General features: G+C 38.3%; 1 protein-coding gene across 9 annotated transcripts in view; it reads right to left on the bottom strand.

Annotated features, from left to right (window-relative positions):
- Positions 1–1,143: 1,143 nt before the first annotated feature.
- LOC128873099 (lachesin-like) overlaps positions 1,144–24,685 on the bottom strand; it is a 170,416-nt gene continuing 146,874 nt past the window's right edge. For all 9 annotated transcript variants that reach the window (XM_054116379.1, XM_054116384.1, XM_054116383.1 and 6 more), the window contains 3 exons: positions 15,427–15,546; positions 14,532–14,702; positions 1,144–7,986 (listed from right to left, as the gene is read on the bottom strand). In XM_054116379.1, the coding sequence (XP_053972354.1) occupies positions 7,742–7,986; positions 14,532–14,702; positions 15,427–15,546 (536 nt within the window). In that variant the 3' untranslated portion in view covers positions 1,144–7,741. The remainder of the gene's footprint in view (positions 7,987–14,531; positions 14,703–15,426; positions 15,547–24,685) is intronic.

Raw genomic sequence — 24,685 nt, 5'->3', positions numbered from 1 at the left:
GTGCCAGTAAACTTCGCTCATCATCGTTCCTATGCAACTTTCTGCCACCCCATATTTTCTTTTCTCGTACGTCTGGCCCCTTTTTATGCACCCATCACCTGTTCGCTGCTTCTTCACATTAACATAGAATTTTTATCTCGCTAAAGAAATACTCGACGTAAAAGTGCGCGATCACCTTACAAACTCCGGGGCAAACTCTGGCCGAGCGTTACATATGCAAAAATAATAAGTGTACTCGTTAAAACGGAATCAATTTTTTTTTCCGAAAGGGAAGCTTAACGAAGTAAAGTCCGCGTGTGGAGTGGTTGCCGCCTTCCTAGGAAATATTCAGATTCCCGAAGAGTATTATATTTTTTGGAGGGAAATACTACAATAGTTACGGTTTTTCGTATTTTTAGTATTATATATAACTCGATAAGGGACTTGCAAAATACGAACAAGACGGGGTAATATCCAGTCTTTATCGGAGGTTTTCAATGTTTTATTTGAGTTTTTCTAACTCACGTCGAAAGTATTTGTACGTAGGCAAGTTAACGTAGGAATGGAAAGTTGGTCGCAAAACAATCACGAGGACACGATTTTCACTAGTTTCACTTTGTTGATGGGACCGATGGAACGATTCGGTGTTTGGCCATCAGTCATTTCAGGACGTGGAGGGGGATGGGGGTGGGGCTAAACACTATGCAACTCATTCCATTTGATCCTCGAATAACGGTCCGCTGAGAGCGTGCTCGTGTCTCTTTGAACGATATAAATGGAAAGCACCCTTTGCGGTCTTTGTGCGATGCATCCGAAGGGCAGGAAGTTGGATGATCCTGTTTAGGGTCAACGAATACCAATGCTCGAATATGGACGTCAGTTTTCCCAGGTACCATCGAGGCGAAACATTCTCCGATAGAACCGCGAAAATAAATTTTTTTTTTCTTTCGACGAAGAATATATAAGATCGCACGTGGAATTTCCGCGAGGGTAACCATTATTTCTGTTGGTACAGTACCATTGACTTAGTTAATAATACGGTTAAAATAAAGAACATTTACCAAATTATCGAGTCGAACACAGGTCTCAGCTTGCCAATTCTAATAATTATAAGTATTGAAAAAAAGGCAGGTTCCAAAAATGACGGACACTGATAAATTACATTAATCGTCTCTTTATTCGGTTTCGTATAATTATCTCCGTTGGTACCAGCAGTGCGATAAAGTCATAAGTAGGCTTAGTACAACGTTTCCGTTATCGTAATCGCGTTACACGGAACATTACTTTAATGACACCGACGCAGGTATGCATATCGTTACTCATATTTATATTATATTATATGTATAATATATATAGGTATGTATTTTGTATATAACATGTGTATGCGCGTGATTATTGTACAGTGTGCGATGCGCCGTAATCTTCAAACACATCCGTCTCGAGGAAACTATGATCGTATTCACAATAGGAGAAACGCCTCCATTTCATTTTGTCCCTCGTTTACGTAAATAATGTATGTATATATATATATATATATATATATATATATGTATGTATATATATATATATATTGCAAAATATATATTAAGGCCAGACCATTCGCACGAGAGGACGATTCGATCGTCCATCATAAAAGGCTATCCACTTTCGCATCCTTAATTGTCATAATTTTTTCTTTGTTTTCGTCGTCGTTTACAAATCGGCACACGGATACGCGTCGAGAACTACTAGTTTCGCTTCTTAACAAATCTACCGTTACTAATCTCGCGTGAAATGAAATTTTCAAGCAGGGAAAATCGCTTCCGAGTCAGTAGAATTCACACGGTTGACAAAATCGATTCAAAATGATCGTGGGAATTTCGAGAAAGTATCTTTCCGATATGCAAGTGAGGCCAAATCAAAATTAATATAAATAATTATACTTTACGTAGACTTTTCAATGAACTTTATAACAAACATTACTACAAACAAGTAAAAACTTCATCAATTTCTCTTACTTATTAACGTAATAAGATCAGCGTGGTACTTTTATATTTTTAAATATTGCAGTTGTTATAAACGTACAACAAAATTATTTAACTTTTTACCACTTCACGTTTCCGATCTTTATGAAAAATAATAACAATTACCGAGAAACTAACAAAAGATTATAGTAAATAAATGTACCAACTATAATTAAAAGTATGTGATCGCATGACGTACCTTGTTCTCAACTTTTGTACTCGGGTGTTTCTCTTGCGATTTCTCAGGTATCTCATTCAAAATCCAAGATTTCCATCCGATCCTTTCAATGGCCAAACCGAATGACTCGTCAACGGAAGTATTTACATCCTCGTGGAACCATTAACAGCTGAGTGACGTATTAGAATATTTTACAATACATTCCCGACACGATTCTTTCTTCTAAGCACAAATATACATTCCTTCGCCTGCACGTTTGACAGTAACGTTAATTTTGCGAACGAAAGTATTATATTGTTGCCACGAAATGGAAACAATTACATTTGCCAGGGAATTGCTACAGCAATTATCATTCAGATGAATTTAATTAAATTTTTTAACGATAAACGAATAGAAATTTGATGTACACCAGGCTGCCGTGATAATTCTTTTCATTTCTTGTTGCTTTGGGTAATTTTTAAAGTTTCGAAGTGATTTCCCACGGCATTCTACGAATATTAATACTTGCATTCGTGTCACCGAAACGTGGAAGGCCGATTTAATTATTATTTGATTTTCTCTTTGTATTTATAACTTACGTTCTATTACATATTTATATATATTATATAACCGTGGTGAACACCTACATTCAACAATCCAATAATTTCAATAATATCATTTCATCCTATTCCGTATTTTACACAATCTACACATAAATGCATGACTTCTTTTCGTAGTTGTCATCGACCCACTTTTGTAAATCACTCAAACGACACGCTCGCGGCTGGGATTCGAATTTCGTACAATTGCAAGCATCTAACTCGTTCGGGATGGTCTAATCGTGGAATTAGAAAATTCAGAAATTATACGAAATTACCAACTCACTGAAAAGCTTCTATCAAGTCTAAAACTATTAAGTTCTCAGAATTGTAATATACCCACATCTTAATAATCGAATTTTTTAATCTTCAACGTCCCAAACATTAAAAATTTGTGAAGTTTAAAATATCGAATTTCTGGGATAGTTAAACTTGCAAGGTCCTAAAATTTTCCCATTTCTATGTTTTCAAATTATCGAATTTTCTATCTCGAGTCTCGAACTCTTGAATATTTATCCTTTCACAAAATTCGATAATTTGATATCAATTGTTTTCAATCGACGACCACTTTGAACGATTCTATTTTCATCCAACTAAATAATTGAGTCTCACCTTTCCAATGCAATAAAAATAAAAATATTCTGAATTTAATAATGATCCTCCATGACGTAGAAAAATAACGAGTAAAATATTTTCTTGGTGAAAAAAAAAATTCCATCCCGAACAAGTTGAACAATTTATAGAAGCTGGAGTTGATTACACCTCAACTTCCAAATAAAACAAAACACCGCTACGAATTAGTCGCGCTGTTCATACAAAATATTCAAATACGGCGCGTGTTACTCATTGGCTCGTCACCGAGTCGTGAAGTAACACTTGTCGTACGTTGTTGTAAACATTGCATTTGTTAATTCGCGGCCGCGTTATAAGGAATAATACGTACGCAACAGCATTGCAAATATTTATGATCGGACACCGTGCTGTTCGACGTCGATCAAAAACATTCGAAGCGAATGCAAACGCCAATAAAAGGACGAAAAATATATGTATGTATATATATATATATATGTATCTGATAAATAAAACGCAACGTATTTTCCCCAAAATTCACACGTATTTGGCACGTTCTTTCAAATAGGTGAGACGAGCAATCTTTTCACTTTCTTTTTCGCGTTATCCTCCGGTGGTTGATGTATAGTGATTCATATAAAAATTTCGTGATCATCGGGTGTTAAATCAGTGGTCCTTAAAATATACTTAAGTAGGTAGGTTTTAGGCAACATTTTGACTGGTGTCATTCTGAAATTACAGTGTAGGCGTTAAAAATTAACAGTGGACTAAAATTTAGTTTGGTCAGTGATTGAAGTTTCGATAGAATGTGACCGATAGCCCCTAAATTTCAAATGTGTTAGTTTTTACTAATTCGCTAATTGTTCAAACTTTCAGTGAAACGTAAGATTTCACAATTAATACAACGAAAACTATCGTAAAATTAGATCAAACTAATAAGATTATAACGTATCGTTTGCTTTGAGGTTTTAATACTTTTGCTGGTTATAAGAACAAATTAAATTTATGTAGCAAAAATACCAAGTTAATATAGAGAAAATATTTATATTTAATATAGAATATTTATTCGGAAAAAAATGCTCACAATTTTAAATTAAATCTACTTCCATTATATAACCAAAGATAGAATATCTTAAAAACAAACGATCCAACGACACTGCTGTCACGAAACTAAAATCTACTTTTCCAATATCCAATATCAAAACCATCGTACCGATCAAACGATTCCTAATTCGCTTCACTAAAACGACTACAGTAATTCCTGAATGCAAAAATGTAACCAAAAATGCCAAAAATAGTTTATTTACACAAACGCACACGATTGCTCGCACCTTTTCTACGTACGACTCGTACGTATATTTTATAAGATTACATGTATATAACCGCGGAAACGTACTCCCACGCACGCATACACACATACACACACCCATGCACGCGCGTTCGCAGTCACCCGTGATTCGTGATTCGCGGAGATCGATACTCGACGATACCGGTGTCGTTTTTTTTTTTCTTTACTCGTTTTGTTGTTGTTGCAAAAGCAAAGGAATACGTTTCTTACGATAGCTTCAGGTAATTCCTCCTTTTTCTCGTTTTACTTTGTTTTTACGCCACGGTCACGATGGAAGCTCGTCTCATATACGAACAACGCGGGCATTCTGCGTGCATGCGTACCGACAGAGCAGTATCGAAAGCACGGGAGACAACTTTAATTAACGACTTTGCGCTCGCTCGACTCTGTACCGTTTTCGTGGCTAAGGGGGAGGAGGGGCGAGGGGGAGTGTGGATTTTCGCGGTAATGGGTGCAAAACGAGTCCGCACGCCGAATGAATAATTATACATCTTCGCGAGGTTGCGTTTATCGTTATTGTTACAAGCGACTCGATTGCGATTTGCATAATTCTCGCGCGCCGAGATAAGCTGAAATTCAAGTAGATGCGAGACGGAAATGTTTCGCCTTTGATCGTTGCTTGCGTCTGTACAATTCGTTCTTTGTTTATTTCTTTCTTAGGTGAAATAAATTCCTTTTCGCGCTAATTCAAAAGTATAAAACGAAATATTGAAAATCAGCAAGCAAACGATTCCATTTGGAATTAATAATTCGTTTTCGGCTTGTAACGATTACCGTAAACGCAATCCAGTTGTACAATTCTCAGCGTTTAATACAAATCTAACGATCGCTCGAGACTTGTGTTCTCCTAACCGTTGCTTAAAAATGTAAAAGCATACTAGTACCTATAATGAATCAGGGATATGTATGGATATGTATGGATTATTTCGTACCAAAAGTCATTCAAATAAAAGTAGAATTCTCCTTCGATGATACCTACGTCACAAGTATAGTGCACAAGATATTCATATAAACAAAATCTCTTAAATTTTAACAACCTCTGCAATTAATATTCCATTATTAACATCAATCAATGGACCAGCTACAAAATTATCCTATTTATGTTAAGAAACAATAAGATGCTTCGGAATAATTCCCATAAAAAGTTCTCCGTTTTGATCATCCATGTCCAGAACGTTATCGATTCCCCGATTTTCATTAATAACGCGAAAGAAATGCGCGGGATGACGAGCAACGTTCACGTAACTGGATTACACCGACGTGTATATTTATCAAGATTGCTGATACTCTCGTCAGCGATCGTAATAATGCGTCACGTCAACAGAATGAGCGAAAGAAGAACAGAGATACACGAGATGGGAAGAGTGTCGGAAATAAAAACCGTGTCTGGGGGTTTAATAATTCTATCATTGCAACAGATCAGACAATCGACGGTCCATGTTGAACAGAGAGAAAGGGAGAGAAAGAGAGACCACGGTCGAACATGCAGTGCTAACGAGATATCTCGTTAAGCCTAGGGACAATCGCGCGTTGGACTTGTTCGACACGACGAGATTCGCGACGATCTTCGTTACCGTTACGTTTCTCCGATATTCGTTAGAATATTAATTTCACGTTCGCGGTTTATAATGCCGTTGCCGTGGATGGCGTTGTAAACGTCGATCGCTTTAATCTGAATAAACAAGGTATCGTTTACCTCTACCAATAAACGAAATCGGACGAGTGCGCTCGAGGGATACTCTCGCTTTAAAAGTTAATGTGGGTCTATTCGTCAAACTTTTTTTAAGCTAAGTGTAAATCGTTCGAAGTTGGCTTTAAATTTCGAAAGCTGGCTGAGGATTAATGATTCGAAAATGAAAGATTGGGGAGGCGACATTAACCCTTGGCACTTCAAACATTTTTTTTAATTTTGTTTTCTACAACTCTCTATTATTTCATGTGTTCTATTCTAATTCTGAAAGTTGTAGTACGTACCTTAAGAAATGTTAAATATAAAGCGTTTTCTTTGGATAAGTTATTTCTAATCGTTTCGTATGTTATTTGATACGCACTCGACCCTGAAATTTAACTCGAAAGAAACCTAATCAATTATATTCATTATCAAAGTAACTACAATAAATTAACGATTTATGTAACACCTGGTATATTTAAAACCACTTTAAAATATTCTCTTCGGTCTCATTCTTTCGCTGAAAGATCACGAGTGCTGCATTGAAGTGTGGATTTGCACACGGGTCAAGTAGATTACCGAGTAACAGGTGGATGGTAAAATTGCTCTAACGAGACGTGTCTCCTTAATTGGGGGGAGATAAAAACGTTCACTCTGGCAATGGAAAAATTCAAATTCATTACTTGCTAAGCCGTCGTGCACACAGGAAAGGTTACGTGCGTGCCGTTTACATATTTCCAACGTTGGCGCCGTGAAAAAAGTATCCAAAAATTGTTTGGGGTGAGATATCAAAACTTTCTTACACCTTCTAATTTAAATTTGTTTATTTTCCTCGGAGGGTAGTCAACACAAAACAAAACTCCGTCAAATTATACGATTCTAAAAAATTTATTGCGTCAACGAATAACAATAAAATTAACAAAATTAATTAACATAATAAACGTACATAAACTACGCTACATTTTAACATAAAATTTGAAAAAAAAAAATTGAATCAAATACAACAGATTATGCAGTTAGAAACAATACAAAGCTCAAACAAAATATGATATACAACTAGATTATACAAATATCCTTTCCTCGTTACGAAGAACGATAAGAATATCTCGACATAAAAAAAAGAATAACTGCCCCGAATAAATTGTTCAAACTAAATTTTGAACTTAATCAAATTTCTTACAAGAATAATTTAACATTACGACCAGGTATCATCGATGGAATATCAAATGAATGATATAATCTCGATAAGAATCACACAAAACGATACTTTCAATCGACTTGGTTTCTTTCACTATCGATCGGTTAACGCAGCAAAGAGTTCGTCAGTCATCGACACGATAAAAACAACCATTAGCTCTCGTCTTAGAAGTAGACGCCTCGTTTCGCTCGTCTGGCGCATCTTAACATTCTTTTCTCTTACGTCAAAGCAAACAGGTGGCACGATGCTATCAGAAGGATACAAGTGGCGGATGGTAGAGTTTCGTACGACGATGCGGATGCGCCGTCACCGTCGAAAAATGGTTCCAAGGTTGACCCCGTTTCCCGCAAGGAACCCTGGTACACGTTATTCAGTCTGTGATCTCGATCGCCGATCGATTCCTGGCCGTCGATGTCCCCTCGACGATCGCCAATTTTCTTCGAGTGCTTCGGCAGGTCCATGTCTAAACACACGAAATGGTAGAATACTTAATTAATGAGGAGAAAGTCTAACATAAAGTTAGATATTATTCGTATCTAAAGGGGATTAAAGGGGTTAGAATACTTGAAAATAACGTCTTCGAACAGACAAGTTTATGGATAATATATTACAAAGAAATACTAGGATTTGTATTTTCAATTGTGAATCACGCAATCGTATTTGAAAGATTTCATTTCATACTTATTTTGCTTTCTTTCTCCTGTATTGATTTAGTATTTTTCTTATTTTCCTTGTACATCTCTATTATCTTTACAACGTAAAACATGAATTTTTCTTTTACACAATGTCTACGTATATCAGGGTGGTTCTTATCTTATCTTATTTCCTTCAATCTTTTTTATATTCTTGCATATTGTTTGCATTTCGTAGTTTCTTGCGCATTCAAATTTCTTATAAATGCATAAAGATCCGCAACGTCTAGTCATCGCTAGACAATGTTACTCGAATTACTCCGAGACCATCGAAATGACTCGGAGCTCGACTCGATTATTTTCAACGAGTTTAACAAATAAGAATCGACCTATGGCACATCGCAACACGAGCAACCGAGCTTGACTGCTCGTCGAACTTAATTGCTCACTTAACCGTTGAGAGCGTCTACGACTAAGGTAACTGATCGAGTAACTATTGGAAACCCGATTGCTTCCGGAGTCCCTAAGTGATTAATGCGTGACGACTGACTTCTGTATGTTAACTAACTTCTCGCTCGCTACCAAGCACAAATTTTCGATGGCATCACGACCACTTTCCGTTGCATCCCCAACGCGTTCTCCCTGGAGAGATGGTGCCTGTCCTACGCTTCACAGAACTTCGCCAACCATACGTAGTTCCCTCTAGACCCTGAATCCTCTGCTTAACCCGCAGAGATAGGCACGAGTCTTATCTGGATAAAACTGTCGGATAACGAGTGAAATATTAACAAATTATCGTCCGCTACTCTTTATACAGGGTGGGGCCAAGTAGGAGGCGGCATCGTCGGAAACAGAGGTAGCAAGAATTCCTCTCTTTGACGAGGAACTCTTATAGTGGATTCAATTTATACATGCACCAACGTGTGCGCCACTAACGCTAATCTGTGCGCGGCGCATCTCGGTCGAATTGCTTACGAGCAATATTTTTGCGCGCTGCGGTTTCATGAAAATACTTCAGTTTTTTACATCGCCCGAGAACTCGACGACTCGTTATATTAAAATTTCCTGAAGATTCTATTCCTCCGTGCCGCGGAACTTTTCAGACGCGAATTGCGGAATTTAAGCTACAAAGAAATTTTTTCGAGTCTCTGTTTAACTCGAAATTAAATTTCAGCAGGTATTCGAGAGTTCTGGCATTGTAGTCTAAACAATTGCTAGCTTTTTTGAAATGCATTCGACTTTTTCTTGCGTGGAGTTCTCGAAGGACAGAATGTAATCTCAGAGATTTGGTTCGATCGAGGACACGAGGGGTTAAAATTGAAATTAATTACGAAAGTATGGTTTGCTACACCACTTTTACTAGAAAGGATAAACGTAGAATGCTTGAATTAATATCAATCATCGTTGAATATTCGAACACCAAGCTAGTTTAATTATTAACTTTCCCACGGACTGTAAACTATATACTCTGAAGGTAAATTGGATAAAATTCCTGTAATTTTATTAGATAGATTAAAAAAGTATAGTAAAACTAGCGTAAGATAAAGCGAATTCTACGTGTTTGCAGCGACCTGTTCCCTCTAATGAAATCATTCCCACTTGGACATATATTGCGAACAAACGAACAATTTCATCAAGCCATCCGAAGGAATCGTACGATGCTCCAGTAAAAAAAAAAGATAGAAAAAAAAACAAAAAAAAAACAAATGAGAGATAAAAAAAAGAGAAGGAAGTGTAATCTTCCATCGCGATAACGCAAGAGCCATGTGTTGCAAAATTGACACTCCAGAAATTGGAAAAGGTGAAATGGGAAGCTTCGGCCCCTCCCGTCCGTGCTCAGTCGATATTGTTCTCTCGAATTACTTATACCCTCCAAGTAATTCACCAAAATTACACAAATACGCCAGCGGGGAAACTTAAATGCTTTCCACCCATATAATCATTTTACTTGTGACAGAAACCGAGGTAGAGAAAAGGAAAACAAATGAAATAAAGAATCGTAGGTCAATATTATTTCAAATGTCTTGGAAGTAACAGAGCTTTTCTATTCCGAATAAAATTCATCCAAGTCACTATAAATTATGTAGGTATCACTTAAGTGGAATAGAAAAATTATTAACTCGACCCAGGTATACAATAGAATTACCTACCTTTCCTAAATTAATTACGACTAAAATATTAAGAGTAGTCGAAACGATTCCTTCTTCCAACCCCGTGATTTCATATCTTACCCCCCAAAAATAAAATTTACTTAAGCCCCCTTTTCTCTTCCACAGGTAAATCACCGATAGTTACCAGAAGAAAAAAGAAATTTCGCAAGAACGTGCGACCATAAAAACGTAATCAGTAGTAACGAGCAATTTGTAGGGCGGATTCAATTTATTGCGTATACACTATCGCGATCAGATGGAGAAGGGAGGGGAGCTGATTTCGGACAGATGTTGCGGAGAAAGGAGGACAGGCGAAAGAAGCGCGGCGAAGGGAAAAGAAATCGCAGAAGGTGGTGAACGCTCGTCAAAGAAGAGGGCTGGCTGGGCGGCGGTGAAAACGAGGGTGGCAGGGGGCGAAAACGTGCGGCAGCTCGTCGAAATAGCAGTTTAGCACTGATAGCACTTGGCGGACTTTTATCGATCATGTCTGGCAACAGATGGCTCACCCAATTCCCGCCAGCGCGTTTTGTCTGGCCGGCCTGATAAACGATAACTAATACGGAACAGAAGAAGCGGCAAGAGCAGCCGGCAGCCCTGGAAAAGGGAAGAAAGATGTAGCGCTGAGGAGGATGGGCTGCCGGGTTGGATATTGTTCCGCGGACTTTTAGCCCTTGACGTGACGCGCCAACATCTCTCGCCACTGTCCTACCATTTACGTGCCCGCTACGCCATCCTCGTTTTCTCCTTGTACAGGGTGAGCGTGGAAGTAGAGGTTGATGACAGTCCTTGTAAACCTGTCGTTCATTAGGACACTGTTAGAAATCTATGTAAGCAGAAATATATATATTCAGTCAATTATTCAAGTGTTCATTAAATTATTTTTCGTTCCTGCTCCCTTTCTGGGTTTGTCCTAAACAACATCCGAATCTTAACGCATATTACCTAAAATATCCTAACAACTTATAAAATCCTCTAAGACCTCCTAACAGACTCTCACAACCTTTTGACACCACCTAACGCCACCTACCACATCCTGACACTTTCTAACACCACGTAACACACCTCCTGACACCACCTAGAACATCCTAACACCTCCTATGATCTCCTAATACCTCTTAACACAACCTAACATTTCCCTTTAATTTCCCTTCATTTCTTGGCACATTTCCTACTAATTTTCCTTCATTTTCTGACACATTTCCCTTTCATTCCCCTCTATATTCCAGTACATTTCCAATTAATTTAACCTATTTCCTGGTATATTTCCCATCATTTCTAGGTACTCTTTCCCTTATATCCTTCTCTTCGAGAGAAGTAAACGAGATGATCCGTATCAGGAAAATATAATACGCGACGAGGTGGCACGTTTGCGTCTAAGAGCAGGCAACCAGCTCGACATATCTGTAAGTATAGGTTGCCTATTTCAAGGGGCTCATTTATCGGTAAGTACGGGAATTCTGGCCGATTTTGAATTTTGATATCAGGAGCACATGATATCAACGAATCGAAGGGAACGAAGTAGATGAACGAAGGGAATAATTAAAGGGTCATGTGCCAGGAAAGAAAGGAAAATTGAAGGGAATTGTCAGGCGGTGTTAGGTGTTTGGAGGTGTTAGGATGTGTTAGGCGTTAGCAGGAAAGTATATGACTGCGAAGACCCCAGAATCGAAGGTAAAAATGATTGTTAAACGTGTCGGAGACTTGGATGTTGATACGATTTTATTAAATATAGAACAATCTGGGACAAGTCCCATATCTGGAATACCGTTCTTTCTCCAAAAAGTTTGCAACTCTCCTCGAGCATCATTCGAGATATGCCACCCGCTGCATTCCTTCGCGCTCTTTTCTCTTCTCGGCGTTCTCTTCACGCTCCGTTTATACCATCGGTTTAAGGGTTAATCCCCCGGGCTTATCTGATCGCGTGACTTCAACGGGAAGTTGGAGCACGCCGCGCGTCGGGACAACCTTTCGCACACAACCGTGGACGCTAATACACGCGGTGGATCTGTTAGTTTACACGGCTTACGCGATAAAATTTCCGTCATTAAGCGTTCAAGGATAGGGGGGAGATTGGGGGGTGGTTGGCGGAGGTTAGCCGTGCAGCCTCGCGCTGATAATGGACTGCGTGTTACGGTGATTTCCTCGTAAATACTTAAGCCCGATTTGCTCCACTTGTTACGTCTTCTCGGATCCATCGGCTCTTAATACCGCGCGCTTACGGTACTTGTTCCGTGGATTTATTTAATGGAGGATTTTAACGAAACTTCACTCACCTATTTAGTAATCGATTCTTCATCTCGAAAATTATTTGAATTGATAATGGAAGCTGTGAGCAAAAAAATACGGACAGATTCCCCCCAAAATAATAAAAAAATGCTAGGAAAAAGTGCAAAGCACAAGGACGTGGGACAGCGCCAAACACGATTATCTTAAAGTCGGAATTTAGTTTCATAATTTTGTCCAGGAGGATTTGCATTATGAAGTTTGCGACATAAAACACGGCCAGCACGACGAACGCGAGCCCGCAATAAATTCGATCATTTTAAAGTTGTAGTTTCGTTGTGCGGCGTATGTTTGTCTCGGAACTTTTATGCGAAAATTTATATTGCCGAATGCGACCAATAAACGCTATCGCGCACAAGTAGACTCGATTCAGAGGGGTATACGTGTGTTGGTATACTTATGTTTTAGTGGAAAAGTGCCACGGTTAATTAATGCGAATTAATTTTACTGTGATCGTACTAACATATAAGGTTTCATTGCTAAATGATTCTCTGGTTTCGTTCATTTAATGTGTTTGTTTTAAAAAAAATATTTAAGTGAAAAATGTGGTGGTTTATAAAATATGAAATAACTTCTTGGTAATATGGTAAATTGGTAAATGTTCTATTTGTTGAATGAAACATACAAGTGATTTGAAAAATGTGTTTTCATTTGTTTTTGTTTATGATATTAAATTTATTGAGTTATTATTACATTTTTGTGGCAGTCTTAACATTGCGTTACTTCATTGGGGTTAATCTTGAGATGAATATCTCGTGTAATGCACGAGAGCCATTAGCATAGAGACACACATTTAAAAAGTAGTACAATTTTTGAATACAAATTCCCAGCCCAGGAATTCATGAAGCTACTGTGCAATTAAAAAAACATTAGGTTTGCAATTACAAGGCAATTTTCAGTAAATTGGTATACGCATGCAAGTTTCTGTAAAAATATTATAGAAGTACTATAAATGTGAATTAAATGAATTAAAAATATACTAATTTCTTATACAATTAATATATGGTATTAATATATTGTTAAACTGTTCCACATTTAAAATCATCTTGTAAAGAATTACAAATCGAGTTTCGACTTTTATTATTTTATATTTGATTTTTATTTGATTACAACGGAGATAGAGCGAAACAAATTTGGATTTGCACGGGAAATTTAACTAGGCCAGACGATAATAATCAGTTTTGCAAAAATAAGCTGCTCGAGCAATTGCAGCACCGATACAGCAGCTATTACGCTCAAATTAATAATCAATGCTAATTGCCATTGTCATTAGGTGAACGACCGTTATATATTACGAATGACTATGTCGTTCGATTCACTTTATCGCGTGGATTCGGTATTCTACGAATTTTACAGTTCGACATCATTTATTTACATAATGAGAAAACTTTCTTTCGGTTCGTATTCCAATTATTACATTTCTGTCGATGAATGTTATTATTTGTATTATTACACGCCTTTTAATAAATCGATTGCTCCCATTATCCCGTGCGAAGATTTATTTTTCATTTGTATGTAAATTATTAATGTCATGCGATGCACGAGAAAATTGTGACTCTTTAAATTGATTACGAGTCATCCTTTGCGAAATAATAGTTAATTTTTACGTAAATGATTATTTGAGGTTGCAATTTCAAAAGGTAAAACTTAACGAGAGAACATTTTCCGCTTAAAGAGCGAATGAAATACAACGAAGTGGAAACGCTTCGAATTAATAAAAGATCAGGTGTACACATTTCTTGTCTCTTGTGGACTATTTAGATTTAAGATTTTATACTTCGTTATTTAACTTTTGGATATGAGTGTGATTATTAAAAAAATGAATTATGAAATTAATTCATCGCAAAGGTTATTTCTGATATTAATTAATTCAGTAGGGAAATTACGTTTTGAAAGGTAATTTTGAGGCTAGCACTTACATTAATTGATTTGAAATGACTCACCGTAAAGTCGAATGTTGCCTTCAGCATCGCCGATCGAATTCTTCGAGATGCACTTGTAACCACCTATATCTTGCTTCTGCACATTTAGGATCACCAGTTGCATTTGAACGCTGTACACGGTTATCTTCTTCTCCGACATGTTGTACTTGTTATTTGTAATTATCATTTCACCTGCAACAAAAAATGTAAAAGAACTTTGTTATTATTTCGCAGTACATGCAAGCTTCTACTAATGTGAACCAGTGTACAATAATAAAAAAAAAAAAAAAAAAAAATATCTCCATGCATTTCCTATGAACGCATTTCATGTCTATGATTCTCTAAGTAATATTTCTGCTTAGGTAAATCATAGAAATAAAATAATGATATCGAAGGAAGATTAATGGAGAATATGAAAATTACAGAATATTAAGCAGTGAAATCGATCAGAGAGAAGCAAAATATTTCGTCACATTTATTTCTACATGAATTTCAAATCTGACCGTGTTAATTTTTATTCTACACTTGCATACGTTTACGCCTGTTTCGCGAAATGGCAATTCGTGATATTAAAAAACAGAGAGATGGGAGTTCTTTTTTTTTTTTAAATTTAAAATACACCAGTTTACAAAGAAGACATTTGTACTATGTTTTAGTGAAATTTCGAGTGCACGTGTGCTATGCAAGGACAAATGCTTTTAGTATATTGCAATTCTGTGCTGAGTATGCAACAATGAAAAATTTAGGTACTCGCCAAAAACCTTCCTTTGTATCCATATTTTTCTAGGCTTCATGCAGTCTGTGAAAGCGTAATGTACGAGCGAAATAAAAAACAATTTTTGAACGATTTGCTTTCTGCATTTGACGAAACGTCAGCGAAATAAACATGATGGCGCAATAGTTAATTGAATCTTACCTGATTCGCGTGTCCAATAATTAATGGCCTTTGGGGAAGCTTCCACGAGGCAAACCAGCGTGACGTCGGTACCAATTGGTGTGCCAACTAGCTGGTTCGGTACTTGAACCATCGGGTGAACTGCAATTTATCGTGATACCATTAATCAATAGCCCAAACATAAAGTATACGTGTATGTAATAATTATCGGCTACACCGCGATTTGTCACTGGCAATGATAGCGACCAATGAAACGTAGCGCGCTGACACGTTCCGTTAAAGTAAATTTAATTCCGCCAAATCATATTGTAGAAACCGTACACGCGGGAATATATCGAATGAATTTCGTTTACGCGCGTTAAACAAATGAATTTTTGTGAACGGAAGTATACCAGTATCGTGAAAAATTCGTCGACGGATCATGTAATTTTGGATCTTCTTGAAAATTTTAGGCAGGCAATTTATTTTGTACTCTAATACACTACGCGATAATCAGGTGGCGATAGCAGATCAATTGTTTCATACACTTAAAATAGTATCTATCAAATGTTTCCTCCGTCGGTAGCGTAGGATTCTGTGATTACACCCTCGGTTTCATAATTATTTAAACTTATATACTATAATTATTTAAATTTATTCTTCCCATTCAAGCAACATAGCTCGACTACTTGTATATTACAAACACATACCAACCATATGCTGGTAATAATAAGCAGGTAACCAATTATCCAACGACAATCTTTTTTCTCTAAATAATATTCAGTCAAAATTCCTTTCAAGCCTCGCTATAGCTGCGTTACGATAACGGTCCCTGTTCTCCCAAGAAAAGTAGTAGCAAGACTTCCATTCGTTTCTCCAATTGTATTCGAGATGCCCTGGAAGGGATTTATAGGTTACAAGAGAAATGTCAAAGATCGTGGATCCATCGCGTATCGCGTTGGTTTCGCTATACAATCGTCTTAAGCGTCGGTTTCATGGGGTTCTCGTCCCTCTGTGGAACCCATTAGCTGCCGCTGGAGCTACGTAACTCATGCTAATGAAATGCTGACGTGCTTGACAATCTGTCATTTTAAAGAAACGGAAAGCAAGTCGCAACGAAGCCACGTCCTTCGTTCCGAATATCGTAAGCAGCTTTCCCTGAGCTGCTTACGTTTTAACGGCCACCCCCGCTGGACGGTTCTTTCGACCGGAAGCTGCGTTCGTACCAGAGTTTCGCCAAAGAACGAGGACCTCGATCTGAGGATAGTCTGTCTAATCGTCCTACTGGGTGGTCCATTGGAAACAGGACATCCAGATGATCAATCGATTAGTAACATTTATCCTCTTCTGCATATTTAAATATATTTTTTAATGTCTTGGTGCATAAATACCGAAGAGACAATCTAATGAAAATATTAATGATTTACATTTACTCCAGAAGTAAGCACTCCGTACGTAGCCAATTACATTGATTAATAATAATAAATCAATATCATATCACGTAATTAAATATACCAAAGAGGCGATTAATTATCTCCAATGTCCATATGGAACTCGGTGAAGTAAACATCAATAAACGCATAGAAGAATATTCAGACTCCCCAAATAGTCGTTCAATTCTCCCCGCTAAACGCAGTTAATTATAGTCACGCTGTTAAATTACTTCCACTAATTTTCTAAAGCGACGGTTTGAAAGGTTCCTTGTCGCAATATAAAAGTTAATATTCCCAGCGAGGGGACACGGCGAGTTAAACAATTTTTGCGCATAATTCAAGTCCCCGCGTTGAACGATACGGGCCAGAGAGAGAATTATTTAATACGTCACCGATGCAATTAAAACTTTTTCGTTGTCGTTACAGCGGCACAGGACTCGTAAATCAATCTTTATATCTCGACACTCGTACCCTGTTGGTACCGACACGTATATTCATTTACCGTGGCTCGATTGTGGCTACGTCGTTTCGGTCGGATGTTTAGATTAATGAGCCGAGCGTAATCCGGTTCTGCAATTGGCTGGGCGAAACTACGATGACACCAAAAACGCGAATAAAGATGTACGGCCGACGATAAATACGCGTTCCAACAATTCAATTACCGGACAGGTTCGACGAATTCTTTTACCGATAATTTTTTGTTATCCGAAACCCGCGGAATCGAATTATCGGCCGTCCACAGTAATAAAGTAAACGCGAATAAAAATACAACGCGCCACGTAGACGGACAATCGGTATCTCTTCGTACAGGTATATTATATCTTTACTACTTTTACGTATCAGTTTTTGTTTTTACACGATTTCTACTATTTGTACAATTTACCATTTTCAAATATTTTAATTGAAATATCTCTCTTCGTCGAGTTATTGAGAATTAAATAAATTGAGGACGTATTTAATTTACCACTATCGCATCAAGAAAAACGATAAATGCATACATGTATTACAAGCACTATGCGTTATTTCAAAGAAGACAACAACAGACAGTTTTGCAACTTTTGTTAAATGCTCTGTTAAACTATTCGCTACGTAAAATTTTCACGAAAATCACCATATATATAAATAACAGGAAAAATGTTCGGTTTTCCATGGAACGATGTGAGCAAGAAATACTCGATTTTATTATTGGATTTGTTTGGCCAATCGGGGCTTGTTAAAAATGTACAAATATTTGAAAAATGTGAAATATTCTTCTCCATCGTTCGAAAAACGAAACATCATACGTTTTCGATGAAAGAATCACGTGTAAAATGGTACGCACCATTGAACAAATTTTGTTACTACCCATAATTACTTGTAAATAACGACTATTAACGATTATTGAATTAAATTATTTCAGGTTTAATAGTGTCCATTGTATTCCCTCCATCCCGAATTATGTATTTGCAACGAGAGATAATGCGATTGCAAACGTACAATAGCGAAACACTAAATTAATTAATTACGTAGTTGTGTAAGTTGCATTACAATAAACTGCAACTATGTGATTAATAGATTGCGTCTGTACGATTAGTAACACTGTTGCTGATCGCGTAATTAACTTATAATAATTTACCTCAGCCATAGTTACTTCCCATCTGCTAAACGTTAAAATTACATTTAAATACGATTCTTTCGCCAAAATGTATATTATTACAATTAACAGTGTCAGCATCGACTGTCTGCGTTTTCAATTTGATTTTTCTGACTTCCAAGCATTGAGTGCGATTGTATTTAAAATCACTTCATCCTGTAAAAAATGTACGCATTCTTTTCATAAAAATTCACGTAACTAATGATTTTATCAGATTATTTAATAAAAGTTTCAAGTGCAGAACTGTCTGTTATTGTCTTCTTTAAAGTGAAATCATTCTTTAGATTTACTAATCTGAATTTAATCAATTTTTTTTTTTTGTAATTGGAGGAATGGAATCGTGAAAGGACCAACAAGAATAAGGCGAGACCTCGGAAAGCTGGCGTTCCCTTTAAACGTTAGGGGCCACGATGGTATTTGGCTGGAGATAGGTCGGTTCGCCGCGAAATAAATCATTTAAATTGGAGGAAAGAGAAATCCCGGCTAATAGCTTAGAATCCCGTGAAGGTGTGTCCCCTGATGCGATTGCGGCGATGAAGTAAGCCTGTAAGGCGAAACATTGGGACGCCCTAATAGGTTTCCAGGTCGGCTGGTCAAGCCGCTTTATGTGGTTTCGCCGAAGGTAGCCGATCTTCGTGATGAGAATTAACGCTATAATATCACAAGTTCGCGATAAGCTCCAATAAATTCTTCTTAACTTGAATTACCGACGTTCGACAATTTATTTTCGTCTATTGGAATTTCCACTTTGGGAATAATCGTTGGCATTTTTCGCATTTTTGTATATCGTGGTAGCTTCGCGCGATTGAACATAAAATTGAAAATTGGTATCACTGGAAAATCTCGCGTCAATTTTCCCAAAAAAATGGACGAAGAAGGTTCGAGCCCAGTTCGACGTTCAAAGTGTTAAAGCAGCGAATCGATTAAAGATGTCCGGCTAGAATATCGTCGAGAGCGAAATACGCTGTGCCGTGCTGCGGCAAAACGCTAGGAAATCCTGTAATAGGTTTCTGGGTTGACTGGTCAGGGAGCAGACTGTGGTTTCGTGGGGGCTGGGTCTCCCATGGAAAGCAGAATTCCCTCTGCTACGGAGCCAAAGGACAGATCTTCCTACTTCCGTGGTAATACTATAACCTCCGTGCTTTCCTGCATCGCTACCCACTCCCCTCTTCCACCACCCCTCCCCCCGCGTGAATAGACGATCAGTACGACGTTATTTCGTTCAATATTGATAGACGGTTTAAAGATGCACTCGACACCGATGAAACACGACGGAACTTTGCGCCACCCGCTGGTGTTTTCGCGCAAATAAATCTTGGAATAATGTACAGCCAGCCACGGAATACTTGTTAGCTCTCGCGGGACTTGTGGAGAAGGATATTTGCCGAATAGAAAAATATTATAGGTACACTGCATATTACGACTAATAGTATTTGCCGATGTCTTTATAATAACTTAAAAATTAAAATTTAATCCAGTTCACGCGATTTCGTATGTTTTAATTTGAACATTCTATATGTTGCTGGTAAAGCAACATATCTTTATTGGACGATAGTAAAAGATTCTTACTAATTGAATTTTTCTGACCAAAAGAATTCGAAAGAAATTGCCAACGAATCGATGAGTCTGGAGCATATGGGACAATTTCATTTTTAGCGAATTTGTAAAGTTTGAGAAGGTATGAAAATTTGAAGAGTATGAGACATAAAGGGAAGCGAATAACTGGGGCAATTGAATTCGTCGTAGAAGAGATTCCCCTCTCCCTTTATAGTATGTTTACAAATGAAACTAGGATAATACTTTTATTTTTACCATTTTCTTTTCAATGCTTCGATAAAGAGCGTATTTTTGTTCAAAAAGAAATGAATGTATTCTAGAAAAAGGTATGTTTTCAAAAATCTATCAATCGGAAAAAATTAATGCTTCTCTTAGAACCCTTTATCCGACACCATTTAAAATGTATGCCTCATGTTTCCTTTGACTGATATACGTATCCCATGACAAACAATGGAGCGTCAAATAACTGTTTCTTTTTTTTCGTTCTCTACGTTTTGACATCCCCTATGGTTGCATTCAAACCGAACGTACGAGCATCGGAACGGACGCTTGTCTCTCGTGTGTACTACGAAGAGAATTGGACACGCAGGATGTCGCGTCATTTTGACGCGTTTGCAAAGTGACGCGTGTCGCTCGTGCGCAGCGGCCCTAATAAATGGTATTCCCACGACTTACAAATTTGATTTTCCATCGTAACAGAACAATCAACTCAACGTTCCATAACTGGTTCTAGCATTTTATTACGGAATATTTTCAACTAGGTCTTCACCTAGATCATCACCTCGATATGTCGTTAAAAAATCGCCCATTCGTACTACAAAGGTTTCACAGACATAAACGAGAAATATTATCGTTGTCGCATCGACGTGTTGCGCGTTGCTCTCTAAGTCCCTTTCGACCCAACAACGCGGATTCGACTGCTGTCATTGGCCCGTGCCGTGTGTAAACGACGATTCTATCGACGAAGGAATCCGTTCGGTCGTGATGTTGCGAACGATAACGCGATCATAAATCACGATAGTCCGCCTAAAAAAAAAGCGCGGCGCGTAAAAAAGAGATGTAAAGCAGAAATCGTAAACTTCGGTTTAACGTGTAAGAGGTAAAAGAGGCGACGGAAATCCAATACTGGAGTTCAAGGTATGCGCGTAAAAGTTCTTATCCGTGCACGCAAGAAGCGGAATTTCAGATTCGAGTGCGGACAGTAAAAGCGGTCATTTTTGTTTCGGGATCGGTGCTATTTCTGCGAAACGTTCCGCGGTCGTTAGGACTCTAATGGCGGACTCCGGTTGTTTCGTTCTCGAATTCCTCGATGGTTGTGGTGCTTATAATTCGGAACTGATTGAAACGATATCTGACGTGATTAATTGGGGAGAAGTAGAGTCAAATAGAATAGACTTAAACGGACTATATTAGTAGCAGGTCCAATCAAGTATCTAAAATAAACTGTTACAATTTTAGCAAGATCGCTATACGAATCGTACGCCATGAAGACTGTAAGTCTTGCCCATAAAAAAAAAAAAAAAAAAAATTGGAATATACAAGGACGGAGGTACGTGCATACGTTTCTTGACGGCGTCCTCGTAAATTCTCCGTGTTCGTATCGTCATAAACAATTAAACCGATTCCACCCCCACGATTGTACGAAAGCGACGGAATTGCGAGGCCAACGAAATAAAGCTTCGAACAATTTGTCCCCAGAAGAGGTGAACTGGCCCCGAAATTGTTCCCACCGTTGGCAGTGATTTACGGCAGTTGTAATCAGTTTGATTAACGCAGACAGCCGCGATAAATGCAGGTAGCGCGAGGCTGCTTCAATTTGCGAAGAACTCGCCCAGCGTTCGGCGAAACGGTGTCGCGAGTCTCGCGCTATTGGGTCTATTGGACAGTGAAAGATTCCGTCGTTTCGATATGGAAATGATAAGGGGAAAAAATGAATCGAAAATGAACAACAGATTTAAAAAATTTTTTAAGAGTAGCAGAGAGAATAAATTCGAAGATCCAAAGTTGTTTCATCGAGTTTTACTTTACGTCCGTTGACTCTCTTCAAATTTGCAAAAGGTAAATTCGATCACTCTTTTTCTCGGTAAAACGGGTGAGAAACTGAACGAGCCAGAACAAACATGGCGTAGTCGAACGCAAATATTTTAACCACGTTAACCGATCGCACGTTAATCGCGATTGCTACGAAAAGGTATGGCGTGATCGGGAAGCAACGAGTTTTACAGTGGCTGGAGAGTCGGTGAAAAGTTAGAAGTTAATCCGCGCGAGTCTAAATTAAGTCCCGCGAGTGAAGCGTACTAGATAGATAGCCGGCGAGCACGTTTAGTTAGGGTGGAATAGTTACCTCCCCAGGTAGATTCGACCCTTTAATTTTCTCGGTCGAAATATTCCGTAGAAGCAGACCGCATTTCGAAGTAAACTTCTCGTATCTCTGCTGGTTGTGAAACCCGCTACTAATTATTTATTTCGAGTTACATTCATATCGGGGGCATGAATTAATTGTTTAATGAAGGTACCCTGAACTTACACCTCGACGGTTCTAGTTTATACATATAGTCCTTTTTATATAGTTTTCATTTTTATTTTTCTATCGGATGAGTCTTTTTTGAATATTTTGGCAAGACACTTTTTAATGGAGAATGTGGACAGGAGAAAATTAAGAATAAATTCCTTTAAATTTTTGGAGCTATCGATCGTTAAATCGCTTCACATACACTTTCCAAACGAATGAAATCATTATTCCGTGACTCTATGTCACAAAATTGCATATTACAAAAGTAATCAGTGCCCAACACTGATTCCCAATCAACGTACAGATTCGTTCAGACGCAGAACAAGTTCCCTTAAACGGTTCGCTGTGTTCGTTGACATAAAATAAGCTTACAAGGCAAGATATTAGGGGTTTCTGGTTGCGCTACCGAGAAGTTCCCTAGCAGTCTGTGGTTGTAGCCACGCGATAAGTACGGTCTACGAAAAGTAGAATTCTCGTCGCCTCCTAGACGAGAAGGATGCGGTGTTTCTCGTCTAATAAGATAACATCGGATCCCCTTTTATCGCATAAACTATATTTTGCCATAACATCTCCACGCTAAGACTTCGTTCTATTCCCATGTTGAGTTAAATAAATAGTAGCTTGGCAAAAACGTGTAACGCACGTTTCATTTTAGTAAATAGAAACAAATTCAATCGATCAGATTTTAGATTTTTAATACTGAACAAATAATTGTTCAACTCGGGAATGAGTTGGTTTTCGCTATAATATTTTCTTTAAATTTATATACCGTGTTTCCTTTCAAATCTTATCCACTGCTCAATTCTGCAGCCCGGCGGATTAACGAACCGCGGCAGCAGATAATTGCGGACCATGGGTAATAAATTAAATAATGCATCGAGAACGGTGGACGCATTGTTCGGTCAATATAAGACAGTCTAATTAAACAGTCGAATTTGTTTTCTGCGGGGCTAATAAATCGGTCGTAACCAACCAACAATTAACCGGACCTCTGCGAGCGCACTCGAAGCGTCAGTTATTTCCATTCGCACGTTGCTATTCAAGTGTCGTACAACAGGGGGAAAATGGAAGGTGTTGGCAACGGTTAAGCACGCTTTCTGCGCAATAATGACCAGCTATTGCACAATTGGGAATTACGCGCTGAATTTGAGCCACCGCATGTTTAATTCACAGGCCAGAGATTATTAATCTGATTTCCCACCTCTGCCACACGTGTACACGCCACACGTTCGAAATTATCACTGCGTCCTACCTTTCGACGAAATCGAACTATCCCGATAAAACTGTTGAACGTCATATTCTCCGTTACGTATTTGAACGTCGCGTGTTTCTGGTACTAAAATTAAATTGTTTTCTTTTTTAAATATTTCAGCAATATGTAATTATATCCTTGTAGTAAGTTGGAGGAGGTGCAAATAAAATTAATTTTCTAGTAAATTTTTCTTGTTGACCTCATAAATCATCTATTGAAACTCCTGATACGAGCCTAAAATCAGCAGCCCGTGGACGAATACTTTAGTGACATACTATGCACCGTCGTCGCACGTTTACTATTCCAATTATCGATTGTTTACGAAGACAGATAATACTTTTAGTGGCTATCGGTTCGGTTATGCTTCGCGGTGCACAAATTGTAGCGAGCAGAGATCGATCGGCCGGATCTCACCAACACGGGAGACGATCCAGCCATCTCCGTGGATGATCCAGTTTGTCCTTCTTCCCGTTCCGGTCTCTCTATCGACAATAGCCTCGATCGCTGGAATTTCGAAGCAATAGCTCGCGGACGCAATCGTCTATACGGTCTGCGGGCACGGAGCGTATTCAATGAAATTCGATTATCCCGCACGATCTTATCGCCCGAGGGCAGGTGCAAGATCGTACCATGAACCTGGGTACATCCAATTTCCGGGGAAGAATTACCTCGCCTCTGGATCTAAGACACCGAGAACGCAGTCGTAACCGCGACTTAACTCGTCGTCTTCGCAACGTTCTGACTTCCCTTGGACCCTCCGACGCTAGATCCTCCCTCGTCCTTTTCTTTCCTTCGTTTTCTTATCGCTGCACCTTTCTATTTACTTCCCTGTCTTCACGCCCTCGACCATTTTCGGTTTATCTACAGTTTTCCTCGAGCTGGACTGTCGCTTGGTTGTACGGTGCCAAGAAATG

This window comes from Hylaeus volcanicus, chromosome 3, assembly GCF_026283585.1.
Source record: "Hylaeus volcanicus isolate JK05 chromosome 3, UHH_iyHylVolc1.0_haploid, whole genome shotgun sequence".
NCBI classification, from domain to species: domain Eukaryota; kingdom Metazoa; phylum Arthropoda; class Insecta; order Hymenoptera; family Colletidae; genus Hylaeus; species Hylaeus volcanicus.
The sequence above is the reverse complement of the archived record's forward strand: the minus strand, read 5'-3'. Positions and strand labels throughout refer to the sequence as shown.